Source organism: Labrus mixtus, chromosome 15, assembly GCF_963584025.1.
Source record: "Labrus mixtus chromosome 15, fLabMix1.1, whole genome shotgun sequence".
Classification (NCBI taxonomy): domain Eukaryota; kingdom Metazoa; phylum Chordata; class Actinopteri; order Labriformes; family Labridae; genus Labrus; species Labrus mixtus.
The window spans coordinates 10,579,145-10,596,630 of NC_083626.1; the positions used below are offsets into that span (position 1 = coordinate 10,579,145).

The 17,486-nt window shown below is 39.4% G+C and overlaps 2 protein-coding genes and 1 long non-coding RNA gene across 3 annotated transcripts in view; 2 read left to right on the forward strand and 1 right to left on the reverse strand.

Annotated features, from left to right (window-relative positions):
* Nucleotides 1–17,486, reverse strand: part of LOC132990397 (tumor necrosis factor receptor superfamily member 5-like) — a 71,989-nt gene that overhangs the window by 22,415 nt on the left and 32,088 nt on the right. The window contains exon 7 of the mRNA XM_061058662.1: nt 16,949–17,074. Coding sequence (XP_060914645.1) covers nt 16,949–17,074 — 126 coding nt within the window. The remainder of the gene's footprint in view (nt 1–16,948; nt 17,075–17,486) is intronic.
* On the forward strand, nt 668–6,667 carry LOC132990009 (tumor necrosis factor receptor superfamily member 14-like). Its single transcript, XM_061058014.1, has 7 exons — nt 668–686; nt 4,020–4,139; nt 4,451–4,544; nt 4,803–4,928; nt 5,173–5,328; nt 6,276–6,363; nt 6,435–6,667. Exons 2-7 carry the CDS (start codon nt 4,098–4,100, stop codon nt 6,631–6,633), a joined length of 705 nt encoding a protein of 234 aa, XP_060913997.1. The 5' UTR covers nt 668–686; nt 4,020–4,097; the 3' UTR covers nt 6,634–6,667.
* Nucleotides 6,979–8,015, forward strand: LOC132989939 (uncharacterized). The gene is made up of 2 exons (XR_009675949.1): nt 6,979–7,375; nt 7,798–8,015. It is a non-coding gene; the product is annotated as an uncharacterized LOC132989939 (long non-coding RNA).

The window sequence follows — 17,486 nt, forward strand, 5'->3', positions numbered from 1 at the left end:
TTACAAACCAAACTCGACACTTTCAGGATTTCTCCATCAGTAAAGAAAATATCAATAATTCATAAATTAGAGATCAAGGCTCCTCAAACAGAAACAGACTTTCTTTTTATTCTCACAGTCACCTCGTCATCTTTCTGAAGCTGCACCATGAAGACACACGACGAGCACAGAACAGTTTATAGACTACATGTTTGAACCTCATGCTGGTCTTCTTTCTGGTCCTGATGTCTCGTTTAGGAGATGATCATGAAACCTGCTCAAATGTTTTAAATGATATTCACAGAGCTTCAGAAGCAGACAGAAGAATAAAGAGAGAACAGATAAAGAGCAACATCAGAATAATAAGATTCAAAGTGAACCCAACATGACAGAATCAAATATAAAGCTGAAGAGAAACACACGAGCTGCATGTCATGAGACAATAAAGCAAAGTGAAGAATAATAAAGAGAAACTTCTGCAGACATGTTTCTGTCTCGATGAGGAGACTCTGTGCTGGAGGAACATCTTACAGTCTCTGGTAGAGAGACATGAACATCTTACAGTCTCTGGTAGAGAGACATGAACATCTTACAGTCTCTGGTAGAGAGACAGTCAGTTTACCAATTTATAGCCTCACGCTGCAGTACCCATGACGTCACATCTCTCCGCCTCATATTTACAGTCTCTGGTCTCTCCATGTAACGAGGTAAGCAGCAGTTTTTCCTCTTCACATTTCTTTAAAATGAGTCACACAGAGCAGGTTAAAACTCTGTTACAGTCTGTTGTTAGTATGTTAAAGTGCGACATGTTTCATGTATGTTCCGGTGTTTTACCGAGAAAAAGTTTGTCTGCTGAAACAGTGTGAACTTTGAGACCAGTGAACGGGATGGCCTCTCTCCGTTCTTCCTGCTCTGTTTCTGACTCGTCAGCGGTCAGGAATCTGTCGACGTTAAATGGAAAGACTCGACGCTAGTGACAAAGACTGAACTGAATCAGCTGCAGGGGTTCAAATTATTTCAGAGGATTGAGAAACGCAAGGTTTATCCTATTTTAGAGAAGTGTTTGTCTTGAAACCACAGAGTCATGCTCACTGACAGAACAGTTAGTCTTATGATCATTGTGGGAGAGAGAGAGAGAGAGAGAGAGAGAGACCTGAAGCTCCCCAAGGCTTCCTACAGACCTTGATATATTTAATGAACATGTCAGTGCCATCAGAATGACAAGTCCTTGTGTACAGATAAGACAGTCAAATTGCTTAGTCATGTTGTCAATGTAACAGTGTACTCTGGAGGGGTGTTCTGATATAAACTATGGCTAAAGTTCTGGTGACAATTATTGTAAATTGTAAGTTACACCTTAGTGTATGTGGGAGATTGATTGCAAGAGACTGGACAAGATTCACATTTATGTTTTTACTGTACTTGTTGACAGACCATGTCATTGCGATACAGAAAGGAAAAGACAGCACAAAGAAGAAAACAAAAGTAGAAATGTGAACATAGGACAATCTCCTTAGAGAAAACTGTATGTTGGAGCCATGGATTGATATAATTGTCTTTGTGGTATTTATTTAAGGTTAAGGTAGTCTGTTATATATTGGTGTTTTGGGTTATTGATTATTATATCATTTATTAGGATTGTGTTGAGTGAGGGGATGTTGGGTCACATGGTTATGGGCGGAGATGTATTGATTTAACTCACCTGTTCACCTTTTGTTCTCAGTGGAAGAGAGGGGGTGAGCTGGGTTGTCATATTTTTTGTTGACCGCTATTGTTTCTGGCTCACTGTGATTATGAGTTAATGCATGTTATTATAAGTTAAGTTGATTCTCTTTTTTTACGTTAATAAAAAAGTCAAACTTATTTTTACGTATCACAGTATTCTTTTGAAAGCGCGTCGGACAAATATATTAGGCCCAACCTCAGCCTCTCAGCGGCTTCATCTCCAGGAAAGCCGCTACACTGTACATGCAGTGCTGTAGGAATTACAGTGCAGTCTTCCTACACCTCCTGACGTTCCTGTCTGTTGGGCCACAAATTCTCATCCACATCACAACGAATATCTTCTCTTGCGATGCAGCGTGGAAAGAATCTTTTAGAGTGTCTTATCCAGCCTCTGCAGGCATCTGCTGTGATGTCATCACACGCTGCATCCATGGCAGCCAGAAGGGTCATCTGTGTATGTGACTGTTCAGGGATGAGATCCCTGTAGAGAGTGTCTACAAAGGTGACAGGACGCTCTGAATTGTATGGCCCAATAATGGGAATATGCGTTAGCACACCATTCTCAGAGATAGCAGCACCCACGGTTATGTTCCCGCCCCGTTGGCCTGGCACATCAACTGTAGCTCTGTGGCCGATGATATTTCGATCTTCTGCGTTTCGTTAGGTTGAAGCCAGCCTCGTCCATGTAGATGTAGTTGTGCGGTGGTTCATTTGCTTCCAGTTCCATTATACGCTATATCCAGAAGACACAAAATGAGTTTTATGAATTACATGCATTTTCATTTTGGACAAGATACAGTTACATCAAATGTATACAGCACATATTGCATCTTCTTTTCTACAGCCATAGTAAATGTGTAAAGGTCACACTTACTGTACTGTATATCACTATACGATGTACTGTTTACTGTGAGGTACAGTTACTGCATGCTCATACATGCTCATACATGCTTTACAAGTTTCCGGTTACATAATTTACATATTAAGCAATACTACAGGTCTGTTGGGCAGTGGTAGTGCAGCTCCTTCACCATTTCTTTCAAATGGAACAGTGTACAGCTGCTTCATATTCATTTGGTGTCTTTTCAGCACCCTGGTAATGGTTGAGATGCTGACTGTTTTCAAAGATGTTGTTGTCCTCTGTAATGGCACTCTTTATCTCCCTTAGTCTTATGGCATTGTTTTCTACAACCATGGTGCAAATAGCCTCCTCCTGTTCAGGTGTGAAAAGGGGCCCTCTGCCACCCCTGTGAAGTTGTCTTGCAGTCCTATGTGGAAACAATATAGTAATGCAAAACACAAAATTGAGTAAGATAAAATGTCACTGTATAAAGTATACTTACTGTATGTTGTAAAATCCAAGTGGAATACTGTAATATTGTATGAAGCATTACAGAAAGTATACAGTATTACAGTACAGTGCCTATTGTTAGATTACATAACTGTTCTGTCGACGACAAGTCTGAATGATTGAGGACACAGTTGTTCTCCCAACATTTGGCTGCACCCTTCAACCAGCCTCGGCCATTGTAAGCCCACGATTGAGAACATGGTCAACAAGTGTGGTTCTTATCTCATCATGAATGTCAGACATTGTAACGTTGTGTTGTGCTCTGGCTACATATATACTTGCCAGTTGATGGTTCATGAGATGCACCTTTGAGCTATTTCAGAAAACTGGTTGATCATTGGTTGATCTAATGCTTCACACAATTCCCTTCGTTAGAGAAAGTCAAGATTCACCTGGGAGCAATTTACCAATTCAGGACAGATTTAGAAAAAAAGTCTAATGGAAATGTATAGAAATATGCTTGACATATGCTGGATTCAGTGATCCAGTTTTAAACCAAAGTAACGAGACCCCAGCTCCAATCGACCCGCGTTGATCTGACCAGGATTTATTTCTCTCTATAAACAGATATCTCAAAGAACAATCTGTTCTACATCAAACATTTCTACTGGAGTGAACAATCTGATTGATGCTGTGTCTCAAAGAATATCAGTTTTTAGATTTCCTGACCTCCTTGAATGCATCATTGATAATTTAACAAACCAACATTTTAAAAATTGTTTTCATTTCCTCTCGAGACCTGATCTGCATCATCATTTTTATTTGTACAAACTTCAGACCCGGTGATGCCAGAAATTCACAAGAACATCAGTTTTATGGTTCAGACGTCTGAAGTGATCCTGAGAGGAGCCTCTGTGTGAGGAGAGACGACAGAGCTGCACATCACAGTTACAAGAAGAGAAGCTATAAAGGTGATCATGTTCACAGCAGTGTTTAATTTCTGCATTTCTCTTTCTGTTTTCAGGTGATGTCGTCGTTAAATCCCTTAATCTCAGTGAGATGACGTCTTCAGCCCCAGAAAACTTTGATCCTGGAGTTTAAAATGAAGTTCAGAAGAAATCCTCGGTTCACGACTTCATTGCTGGTAAATGATCTTCACTTGTTCCTCCTCCTCTTCAACACTTCTGTCTTTGTGATCGTTCTCCTGAAGGACTGTATTATTGTTCACTGAAAGCTACATCTCATCTTCTGATTGGTTTTTCCCTCTGTGGTTAGTAAATGTGGTTTAGAGATTCCTCTGAGTGGGAAGGTGAAGTGTCAGAGGTGTAACCACCAAGTGTCTTATTTCAGCAGCCTCCATCATCCCACATTCAGAGCAGTTTAAAGATAACCTCAAACTCCTGATCAGCTTCATCACCACAGGAATGTTTCTGATGTTTCTTTTTCTCTTCACAGATTTTTATGATGAATATATTTGTAAGTCGAACCTTCACTTGCCGTCGAGCAGAATATGTGTTTGGAGACGAGTGCTGTCCCATGTGTCCCATCGGTAAGATCGTCAATCTGTCCCTCCAGGATTTCTCTGGATGTTTCTCTGACTGTTGCTGCCTGACGTGTCTGATTTCATGGCAGCTTTTAAAATAAAAAGTTAGAATGAAAGTTATGATGTTTTGAGGTTTTTGTTGTCGTAACATAACACGTCTACCGCGAGTAGAATGAAGTTGATGCTTTATTTTCAAACATGATCAGAGATAAAATCCTACAATGTCTGTTTCCTGGTGACATTAAAGTTTTGTCTTCTCAACAGGGACTCGAGTTAAAACAGACTGTGAGGAGGACAAAAGTACGTCCTGTCAGCCATGCAGAGAGGGGACTTTCATGAATAAAATGAACGGATTCAAACTTTGTTTTCCCTGCAGAGAATGTGGAGCAGGTAAATTAATGTTGATGTTGTTTTTATTACCTTTTTAATTTAAAGACAGAAGTTTTATTACTGAGTCCTTGATGAGGAAACTGCAGCTGGAGTGTTGTTCTCACCTTAAATCTGAATCTCTCATTGGTTCAGATGTTTTCCTTTGAGTTTACAGCTTGAAGGTGTTTTAAATAGTCAGATTCATCATGTTGCTGTTTAGTCTTTCAGCAGTCGATTATGTCTGTATTTATCTTTGTGTCGACAGGTTCTGCTCTGAAGATGAAGACGTCGTGTACGATACGATCAGACACAGTTTGTGAACCTCTGGAAGGATTTTACTGCTCAGAGTTTACAGGGTACGACTGTTTTGAAGCAAAGAAACACAGACGCTGTGAACCAGGAGAATACATCAGTCAGAGAGGTGGGTTCATACGTGTAACTCCACACACACACACATACACACACACACACATACACACACACACACACACACAAATAAACTAAATATTCCTCTTGAGAATTGAAGCAATGAGCTGTTTGTCTTATTCCAACATCAAACTGTTCCTGTAGCTACAGATGAACTGGTGACTGAAGGGAAGTTCAAGTTATTGTCAGAAGAGAAGCTGAGAGGACTTGAGTCAGAGTGAAAGTGAAAGAAAAGCATGATTACATTCCTTAAGGATGTGAAAACACAGACCCGATGATCACTTGCCTGAGTGCTTCATAAGCCTGAAGAAGGTCTTGGTGCTGCAGCATGAAGACCGACTGGCTACTCTCACCAGAGCAGCTGCAGCTGGTTTTGTTTACACAGAAAATAGTCAAAGGGAGCAGCTGATCTGATCAAATCACACTGCAGGTGTTTACACTAAATATATCAAGGTCTGTAGGAAGCCCTGGGGAGCTTCAGGTCTCTCTCTCTCTCTCTCTCTCTCTCTCTCTCTCTCTCTCTCTGGATGAATTCATGCGCCATCTGGTGGCAGAACTTGTAACTTTAGTGTTTGATATTAATCTTATTTCCAGACACAAATATTAGTGAACTTATTTCCTTTGGTTTGTTCAGAGTCTCTGATTGGTTCATATTTTAGACTGCATGAATGATATGTCTGCAACATTTCATACATGAAATGAAAAGTTATCAAAGATTGATATTTAATCAAGTTTAGAAAGATACTTTTTCTTGGTATCAGGTGAAATTGTTCTGTGAATAAGACTTTCTGTACATTTGCAGCTCATCGATCATACATTTAAAGCTTTAAACTTCAAACTAAAAAAATGTTTTCAGGTGTTTCTTTCTGAGATTCTGCTTTAAATATCTCATCATGTATTTAGTTTAATATTGAAAACTATCACTGTGTGTATTTCCTGCAGGAACTTCCTCCACAGACACCGTGTGCTCGACCTGCTCTGATGGAACATTTTCAGACGGGACGTTTACATCTTGTCAGAATCACAAACAGTGAGTGAAGCTTCACATCACACATGGACTCTCCAGATGTTCCTGTAATAACTGTCCCTCTATCATTACAGATGTGAATCAGAGAATCGAGAGCTGCTGAGAGCAGGAACTAAGACAGAGGACGCTCAGTGTGGAGATATACCATCAGACAGGACTGGACTGATAGTCGGTGTTGTTGTTGTGGTTCATTTAGCTCTCGTGCTTGTATTAACAGCGTGGTGTTACAGAAAGAAGATAAAAAGTTGTCTAAACAGAAGTAAGAATTTATAATGTGACAATAAAAACATGATCATGTTTCATTATAGATACCATCAATGATTTGTTTCATGTTGTCTTACAGAAAAAAGTTCAGCAGAAGCTCATCAGACGGTATGTTTTACATCTCTACTCTCAATCAGCTTCACAGTTAGATCATTAAATGTCGCTCACTTGGAATTTTTACTTTTAAAGAAACGATCGATACCAGAAGACGACACAACGGAACAGTTGATGTTTAGAGAAACAAGATGAGGTGAGACTAGCAGAGATTTTCAGCTCAATGATCGCTAACACATTCAGATAAATCATAAGTTACAAAAGTTCAAGTTTTAATGTAAATCTTTTATCTCCTCAGGGTGTTTCAGACCTTCCCTAAACATGCAGACATTTCTCTGAGCCCTACAGAATAAATGTTCTCCAGGATCCAGGTATTATTATCCTGCTGGATTCTGGGACACTATCTCTGCAGAGTTCAGAAAAAACCTCAGTCCAAGCTAACAAAGTTAGAACCAAATCTTAAGCTAACTGTACAGAAAACGAGGAAGACTGGCAGACATTGAGTTTTATTAATGCTTGTTATAAAAACAGTTTGTTTTTCTGTATCTGTTTTAAAGTTTTTATCTCCTTTGCTGCTCGATAAGAACGAACACCTCACCGAGAGTTTCAGCTTAGTTCATGTCCTGAGTTTAAAAAAACTGAACTTTGTTCAAAAAGTATAAAACTACAACCAGCTGAACAATTAATTAAACATATGGTAAAACATAAATATAATATGTGGGTAAAAGTATTTCTAAAACTTAAAGTTTATTTTAAGATTTCAGATTTCCTCAGAATCTGATGTTGAGCATCTTCTCTCCATTTACTGTTCAGGATTTCATTTCTCAAAACAACAGAAATATATGAATATAACACTGAAGTTGAGCTGTCTGCCACCTGCTGGTCAGGATGTGGAACTGTAGTTTCAGGGTTTTTGTAGACACTGAATGAAAAGGTAAAACGTGCTCACTTTGTAAATCCTGCAGTAAATTGAAAGACGTGATTAAATATGAGAACAGTCGGTGTGTTTCTCTTTTCTTCAGATATCTGGTGAATATAAGACATGCAGAAAAACTACATCACTGAATTTAAATATTTCATTTGATATTTTAAAAAATTGTTTCAAGAAGTTTTTTAAAGGCAAACTTGTGTTTCAGATGTCAGAAACTGTTCCTGTAAATATTTTCACTTTGAGTTCTTCTAATGTCGTTTAGTAAAGACAGCTGAAAAACATTAAAGGTCAATTATTCAAGAGTTCAAAGGGTTAAGTCTGGAAACTCAAAGATAATTTAAATATCTTGTATGCAACTATGGACATTCATGTTTTGTACAGCTTCAATAAAAGCGATGAAATCTTCTCTCTCTGGTCAGTGTTTGTGTCTCATGATTTAAAACGAGCCACACAGAGAACAAGAATCTGAAGTCTGAATGTTGATCAGAGTGCAGCTTCCTGTTCATGAAGAGAACAGCAGCACAGGTGTCAATACTCACACGGGTCACTAGAGGGCGCATAGAGCTCGTACCTCTCTGCCTCTTGGTGTCTACATACAGGTGTGTTCATGTCCTTAAATCACAGGTATGTACCCCAGTATGAAGGTCAGGACGGGTGTGAGTCTCTGTCAGTAACTTTAATGTTTAAAGTCGAGTATTCTTGAGGCTTTATGTGAGAGATGTTAAAGGACAGTAAGAACTCTGAGGTCAAAGGTCAAAGGCTCAGTTCTGTTTCTGAAGTAAAGCTCTGTGTTTCATACTGAATATATCACCTGGAGGAAGAACTCTGAATACTGAACTCTGTCTCATCATCAATCTCATCTTTCATCTTTTCTTCAAACCTTTCTCTCCTTTCTCTCCTTTACTAATATCTGACTTTTGTTTTTCTCTGTTTTTTAAATGGTTTAATTCCCTTAAACTCAGAGGCGCTGCTTGTCAACAGGCAAGGCAACTCCTCGTAAATTTACGAGTTTAATCTCAAAATTTCAGATTATTATTTTGTTTTTGTAAATATGAGACCACAAAAGGCAGAAAAAAAAATCAGAAAGTGAAGACAAGCAGAGGAACTAAAGAACAATCGATTTACTGTCGTTTTCTTACCATTACAATGACTGGAAATAATTGAACTGTTAGCACAAAGTGTTGATGCTAAAAGAAACAAATGGAGACTCTCAGAAAGTTCTGTCTTTGACCACTAGAGGTCAGCAGCAGTGCACAGCTTTAAAACTGACGTACATTTAAGATCTTACATTTTTAATTAAGTGAATAAAATGAACAGTGTGGGTTAGGGTTAAAGGTTTGTGGATGGTAGAGAAATCCATTAAAGGACTAAAATACAGTTCAGGTCAGATTAAATTACACATTTCAAAGTACTCTACTTGTTACTGTGTTAGTGAAATACTCACAGAGGTCACTAGAGGGCGCGTAGAGATACCCTGGAGCCTGCGGCCTCATGACAGTGGTGTCCAGAGGTTTAGAAGAAAACCTGAAGTTAGCAAACACGAACATGAATGCAGCTAGCTAATAGTAGCTAGCTAATAACTAGCTAATAGTTTGCAGATCTTGTGCAATATGGGTAATGTGGAATATATGTTGTGTTGTTCTGTATTGGTATTTTCCTGTTTGTTTATGTGCGGATGTGGTTTTTATATTGTTGTTATTTATTAAATCGAGTGGAAGCAGCTGAATGTTTGGCAGCACTGAGTCCAACACAACTTTCCCAGAGGGGACAATAAAGTGTATCATAACTGCTACGTCTTGATAAAGATGATTTGGTGGGGCAGTCAGAGCGTCTCACGAGGCGTTTGTACACTGAGCAACAAGTCATGATGGACAAAGTGTGAAGTGTTGTCTTCATGTCTGTTTGCCTTTTTGTTTGTTTGTCCCCTTCAATGATATTCATTAATCTTCCTGTTTTATTATTATCTTTAATTCATTTGTTGTTTGGACCATAAAATATAATTTCCCAGCGTTTACTTTATAAAGTGATGATAAAAAACAGAAACAATGCAAGTGATAGAGAGCAGACATCAGAACCATGGACAGAGTCAGAACAGAAATAAAATGTGAGACACAAATACATATTAGAAATAATCTGAAGAAATGTATTAAAACAGGGATGATTCTTTTTTCAAATGAATTGTAATTTTTTATTGTGATTATTTTTCAAATGATTTGTTTCTGTGGGAGGAAACCGAAGCGCTCGGAGTAAACCCAGACCACCCAGGACTCCATGTGGGCTCACATGTCGTCCTGTGTGGCCCTGGTGGGACCTGAAGTCCTTCCTCATATCCAGGTTAGACCCTCTGAGCTAGGAGCCAATGAGAGGCTGATAACAGAGAATAACCTGAACATGAGGTCTGACGTCAGGCCCCAGTAGACCTTCCTCACAGCTGTCATAGCAGGAGCTGAAAGGCTCACTGCTACACAAAATGAAGGCTGTGAGAAAGGTTTGTCCCCCCCCCCCCCCACCTGAGGACCAGCGATGGTAACGTCTGATTGATGGAGTCTGTGACAGCAGGTTTTGAACATTTCTAAATTAAATAACTTTTAAAAATGTCTTTTAGGTTTTTTCTCTCTTTTTGAATGTTTGTGTTCCCCACTAAAGATCCTCCGAGCGCTCCAGACTTTAAATATTATATTCTGTCCACAATTTCATGAAAGGAAAGGACAGCCTTTAAAAAAGCAGGACATCAGAATGTGGAGTTAAACATGAAGTAGATGCAGTCTTTATCCACATGTTTACAGTTTCTATGATTCTCACTTCTTCTTTAATACTTCTGATCATTTAGACACAGAATGGAGGCTTCATCATTCACCAACGAGCAGAACTGAAACAGATGATTAAAGACACACGGATAGATGAGCTCATTAAAGGAATAAAACATGTGAGTCACATGACCTCTGATCGAGTCAGACGCCATGACAACATCCTGCAGACACAGGAAGTCAGTTCTTAGACTCTGCAGTGAGAGAAGAGGAGCGGACATGATGACTCAGGTCAGAACGTTTTGATTCTTATATTTTATTTCTTGTATGTGACCATCGACTCTTTAAAGAGTCTGTGGCGGGTTAACGTGGTGCGCGTGGCCGTTTAAAGCAGGATGTGGAAAACGTTTCCCTCGTGTCATCGATGTGTCTTATTGAGTGTCTTCTAGTCGGCGGCGTGGGTGAGAATATTTCTGCATTAAGAATTGAGAACTTACAATAACTTATCGTAATTTAGAGTGTTCAGTTTGATAATTCAGAAACATCAGAGTAGTAAACAAAGAGGAAGTGAATTATTCCACAACAGCTGTTTTCAAACGTCTTTATTTACTATGTCAACGTGGTCATTAACGTGGTCATTAACGAGGTCATCTAACGTGGTCATTAACGTAATGTCCTTCTGTCAGGTCTGCCAAAGAAAAGTCTGTGAAGTCTGCAGATGGTTCAGAGTGCTGCAGCTCGTGTTCTGACCGGAGCCTGCAGATATCAACACATTACCCCGGTGTTGACCTCTCTTCATTGGCTCCCTGTTCATGCCAGAGCAGATTTTAAGGTGCTGCTGCTAACTTTTAAAATATTAAATGGCAGTGCACCATTGTACCTTACCGACCTGGTGAACCCCTATGTGCCTGCCCGAGCCCTGCGTTCTCAGGGGACAGGTCTTCTGAGTGTCCCAAAGGTCAGAAAGAAGACAGTTGGTGAGCGGGCTTTTTCTTTCCGTGCACCGACACTTTGGAACAGTTTACCTCTGGACATCAGGCAGGCTTGTTCTGTTGAGGTTTATAAAGCTAAGTTAAAGACCCATCTGTTTACTGTTGAGTATGACTCATGATTTCTCTGTGTGTTTTTCTGAGAGTCTAAGTGTGTTTTTAATTGTTTTTAGTTTCCAAAATGTTTTTTAAACTGTATTTTGTAGACTGTGCAGACAGACCACTGAGGGAATGCTACTTTCAAAGTCAGTTTTAGTTTTAGAAAATTACCAACCCTGCCTTTAAATGTAAGGCAACCTGCTGCACAGCTGGTACGCATACAGCATCAGTATGTCTTTCTTTGACAGAAGTTTAAGTAGTTTTTGTTTCTTGCTGCTTTATTCCATATTTAAATTCTGAAAACGAATCATCCCTAAATGCACAGAGGCCTCTGATTGAAAGCTGCCTTTATTTGTCACAACATGCAGCAACACCAGATGAGTAAAGGTCCTGACACACCAAGGAGACCGCCAATCCATCGGTGAGCCGTCGCCCCTCTAGTTTTTGCGGTGTGTCCAGCTCCGTCGCTACCCGTCGGCCCCAGTTGGCCTTTTTTTGGCTGAGGACTCGGCGCCAGCGTGGTCGGGGGTAGGACTCTCTCTGATTGGCTGTTCAGATAAGCGAAACAGGAGAGCCAGTGCATGAGAAGAATTACAGAAGCACCTCGTCTGTTCTTGTTCCACTAATAAAAGATCAAGAGCTAACAACACCACTTACTACTTTTTATCAGACATTATTCTCCAGTAGAAGTTCATGTATCACGAGTGTTGAGCGACAGCGGTGAGAAAATTGTCTCCTCGTATCATAACAACGGTTTATTTATCCGCGTTCTTCCTCGTCCTTTTCCGGTTTGTCCTTTTTGGAATGATGATAACAGACTACCGCCCCCTGCTGGCATGGAGAGTTATGTGGTGGTTGGCCGTCGGCTGTAGTCTTTGCGGTGTGTTCTTGCACAGCTTTTTGGCCAAGACAAAAGGCAAAGCTGACGCCACAGGCGGCCTTCGTCGCCACTAGTTCTTTGCCGTCTGCTTGGTGTGTGAGAGCCTTAAATGGGACTGGGCCTCAAATTCAGATACAGCTTTTATTTCAAGTTTTACACTAAATATATTAATACTTACTAACAAAACCTTTTGTGCATGAAATGGTTAAATCAACATAAGTAAACCAGTATGAGCTAACTGGTGACTGGATTACCTGTACTGGTTACCTGAATTCATGACCTGCAGAGGTCAAAGTTCAACATAATGAATCCAAAGCATCAAGTTTTTTTGATTTCAGACTTTATTTATATTTTTATATTTTTTGAACAAAGTTCATTTTTTTTAAACTCAGGACATGAACTGAGCTGAAATGCTCGGTGACGTGTTCGTTCTTATCGTGCAGCAAAGGAGATAAAACATATACAGAAAAACAAACAGTTTTTATAAAAGGAATTAATGAAACTCAATGTCTGCCAGTCTTCCTCGTTTTCTGTACAGTTGACTTTAGGTTTGGTTCTAACTCGTCCTCATTTTGAACTTGTGAGCTTGGACTGGGGTCTTTTCTGAACTCTGCAGAGATAATGTCCCAGAATCCAACAGGATAATAATACCTGGATCCTGGAGAACATTTATTCTGCAGGGCTCAGAGAAATGTCTGCATGTTTAGGGAAGGTCTGAAACACGCTGAGGAGAGAAAAGATTTACATTAAAACTTGAACTTTTGTAACTTATGATTTATGTCGGGGACGTGGCGTCCAGCGTTGCAGGGATTTCGGTGAGCGACGTCTGCACCAGCGGGGCAGCCGGCACCGGTGGGGTGCCTGGATGCCGGTGCGCTGCCCGGGAGCGTCGCAAGGACAGTGTTTCCCCGTGTTTGTACTTCAGCAACAAACATCAAAGGTGACGATCTTCCTACACGATCAGTCAAAACTCCGACTGTTGGCGAATGTAACTTTAACCAAAACATTAATCCACGTGTAGCCAGAGGGCATACAGCTGATCCAAACAGGAAACGAATCATTAACCAAGCGATTAAAAAAAAACGGAAGTGGAAAGTCTTTCAAGCTGTCAATCACTCGAGAATAATATGGGATCCCAAATCAAAACCCAAAGGTCTATTTGGGGGACATCTTAACATTCGAAGTTTAAAATCAAAAAGTGACCAAATTCAACATCTTCTAATGGACTCAAATCTAGATTTTCTATGCTTGTCTGAGACTTGGCTGCATGAAAACTCGCCATCTGCAGCATTAGAGGTACCTGGCTATCAAATCTTCAGAAGAGATAGAGTGACATCAAAGGGTGGCGGGGTCATGGTTTATGTGAAGGATAGTATTCAATGTAATGAATTAACTTGGTCAAATTGTGAGTTGGAATGTATTGGCTTGAATGTCACTTTGTCACCACAAATGTCGTTTGTCCTGATTGTAATTTACCGCCCACCCTCTGCAAATAATGCATTTTATGAAAAGTTCCAAAACATCCTGGAGAGTGCAATTTTAAAAAAGAGGTGATAATAATGGGCGATTTTAATGTTAATTGGGAAGATAAGGCTACTAGAAAGAACCTCAAACAAATAACTGATGGTTTAGATCTCTCACAGCTGATCAACGGTCCAACAAGAATAACCCAATCCACCAGTACTCAGATTGACTTGGTATTTAGTAATAGACCTGAGAGAATTACTAAATCTCTCAATATGATCACTGGGATATCTGACCACAATCTTATTCTGGTGATCAGAAAATTAACAAAAACGAGATTTAGCCCCTCAATTGCCAAAGAGAATGAATCTCTTAGAATTCCTAAGAACAAGCAGGAATGTTTTAAAAACACGATAAATAGCATTAATTGGAATGATTTGCTCTTAGGAAAAAACTTGCAGGAGGGCAGTCAAATATTCTCAAGTAAAGTGCATAGTGTCATCACAGAATTTTCTCGTAAATTTAAGTACAGTAATAAAAAGAACAGTCTTCCCTGGATGAATGCAAATATTTTAAAACTGATGAAAGAGCGAGATCTGGCACTGAAAATGGCCATTAAGACCAGATTGTTCCACGACAAATTTCATTTTGCCATGTTAAGAAATAAGGTGATAACAGGGTTGAGGAAGGCTAGGGCTGATTTTTTTATGACAATAATTTGTCAGAAGTTGCTTCAAAACTAACAACCGCAAAGGTCAAAATTACAGCATGGCTTAATCAGTGCTGTCTCCAACTTAATGTGTCTAAAACTGTTGGTATGTTCTTCACTAAAACAAATGACTCAAACATAGATCCAGATATACTTGTGTCAGGAGAAAAACTACAGATTGTAAAATAATTCAAATACCTTGGCATTATACTTGACTCCAACCTGAACTTTAAAGCACATGTAAAAAAAAGTCTGTAAACAAATTAAATTTAACCTTGCCAACTTCAGATTTATCAGAAACTCCATGTCCACTGAAGCAGCCAAGATGTACATGCATTCAATGATTTTCTGATATATGACCTACTGTTTGACAAGCTGGTCTCAGGCAAGTCACACCACATTAAAACCCCTACAGTCTTTGTATAAACAGACAATAAAAGTTTTAGACAAAAAACCAAAGCAATTCCGCCACTGTTCAATCCTCAAAAAAATACAACCTCCTGAGCTGGGAGAACATGATTAAACACAAAAATGCATGCCTCCTTTATAAAATCACACATGGTTTGGCCCCTCCCCCACTCAGAGAGTTTGTAAGCATACGAACAAACACATATCACTTCATGAGGGGTGTCTCAAGAGGCAACTGCATTATTCCTCTAAGGAAGTGTGTTTTTAGTCAGTCTGCCTTTTCTGTTACAGCCTCACGTGAATGGAACAACATCCCAACAGTTATCAGAGAGAGCAACACATATCGTTCATTTAATTCAAATCTGAAACACTGGCTATTTGATAACCACATCTGCCAGCACTAAACCTGTTCCGCTCGCTGCTGCCCCCTTGTGTCTGGTTGTTGATGAATGTGTCCTGTTTTTTAAATTAATGTGGCCTGCGTGTTCTGCATGATCATGTTTTTATTGTCACATTATAAATTCTTACTTATTTTTAGACAACGTTGTATCTTGTCTCTGCAACACCACGCTGTTAATACAAGCACGAGAGCTAAAAGCCCCGAAACACCACCGGCTATCAGTCCAGTCTTGTCTGATGGTATTTCTCCACACTGAGCGTCCTCTGTCTTAGTTCCTGCTCTCAGCAGCTTTAGACCCCATGATTCACATCTGTAATGATAGAGGGACAGTTATTACAGGAACATCTGGAGAGTCCATGTGTGATGTGAAGCTTCACTCACTGTTTGTGATTCTGACAAGATGTAAATGTCCCGTTTGAAAATGTTCCATAAGAGCAGGTCGAGCACACGGTGTCTGTGGAGGAAGTTCCTGCAGGAAACACAGAACACATGAGACTATTTCACAGAGATTGTTTTAGACATGAACACAGTCCCTCTATCACCATATATACAAAATGATGTCATGTAATTATCTTATCAGTTGGTCAAACACATTTCAGCTAACCAAAAGCCCAACTAGAGACATGAGTTGTAAATTAGCAATCGCTATATACACTTTATGGAGCACATCAGTTTCCTGCTTTGTATTCAAACTATGTTAAATTGCATCGTCCCTATTAAATAAATCAATTCAAATTCAAAAAGCCTCGTGTTCAGAATGTCATTGGCTACAAGAAACGTCAGTCGTCAGCATAGTGGCGTGTAATTGGCCGGGTATAGATTCATCAGAATACAGGGCACGCACCTCCTTTCATCTCATTGGCTGTAATAGACTGGGAACTGAATGGAAGGTCCTAATTTGCCAAATGGGGTGCCAATCGAAAGGTTAGAGTTTTGAGTATCCTAATTTTAAAAAATCATTCACAAAAATGAATCATCACAGAAAATACAACGGGAAATCTAGAACAGAGGTGGACAATTTGAATCAATCTGTAGATCTTTATTTATGTGATGTGTTTGGATTCAATCTTTCTCTAGATTTGGATGGTTGGGACTCGTTCTGATGCAGCAGGACCGTTTTTGTTGGAATATTACGATCCAGAGAGTTCAGAAAATCTTCAGATAGTGACTCATAAGACAGAAGAAATGATTTCTTTGTCAGTGGTCTGTAAATAATCATGATTATGACAGAACAGACTTCCAATAAAAGTGAAATATGTTTAACTAACCGTGTTCTCTGATGTATTCTCCTGGTTTACAGCGTCTGTGTTTCCTTGCTTCCTCACAGTCGTCCTTTCTAGAGTCTGAGCAGTAAAATCCTTCCAGAGGTTCACAAACTGTGTCTGATACTATCGTACACGACGTCTTCATCTTCAGACCAGAACCTGTCGACACAAACACAGAGGTTATTTATGAACTACTGTACTTCTGCTCTACTAAAGAACAGTTTGGTGTAAGGAAATAACAAGTACTCAGATGATCATCTCTGTGTTTGAGGCTCAAACTCAAACTAACTGAAGGTTAGAAAGCTGGTTTTACAGTGATGACTGTTTAGTAACATGTTCTGATCTTTATTTAGTTTAATAATAATGTCAGAGATCTACCTTCATCACAGCTTTTACAGTCGTAGCAGACTGGACGGGCAGTCAGATGGTCCATAAAGGTTCCTTCAGGGCAGCGCTTACAGAGAGTACTTCTGGAGTCTGTGCAGTCTTTATAAACACAACCTCCTGTTTGAAACAACAAGAAGACTTTTTTTATTATTTTTTCTTTTCTGTTGTTTGAACAATCAGAAGAGACTGAGTTGCCTCTTATTCTGAAATGACATGAACAACATGAAGAGAGAGCGTGAGAGTGAGTGAGTGAGTGAGTGGGAGAGAGAGCCAAGGAAAATGAAGAAGAATAATCTGTCTGGGCGAGAAAAGGAGGAACAAGAAGACGGTAAGTGGAACAGAGGACGATAATATATAATGAATATGTTTAAAGGTAACTGTAAAGGTAAATGTTCTTTAAATGTATATGTTGAAAATAATACAAATATTAAACAGCTTTTGCATGTTTTTAGTTAGTGTCTGTTTCTTTATTTAAAATAGGGACATTGAAACTAACCTGATGAACTTTAATTAAAGGTTATTTAACATT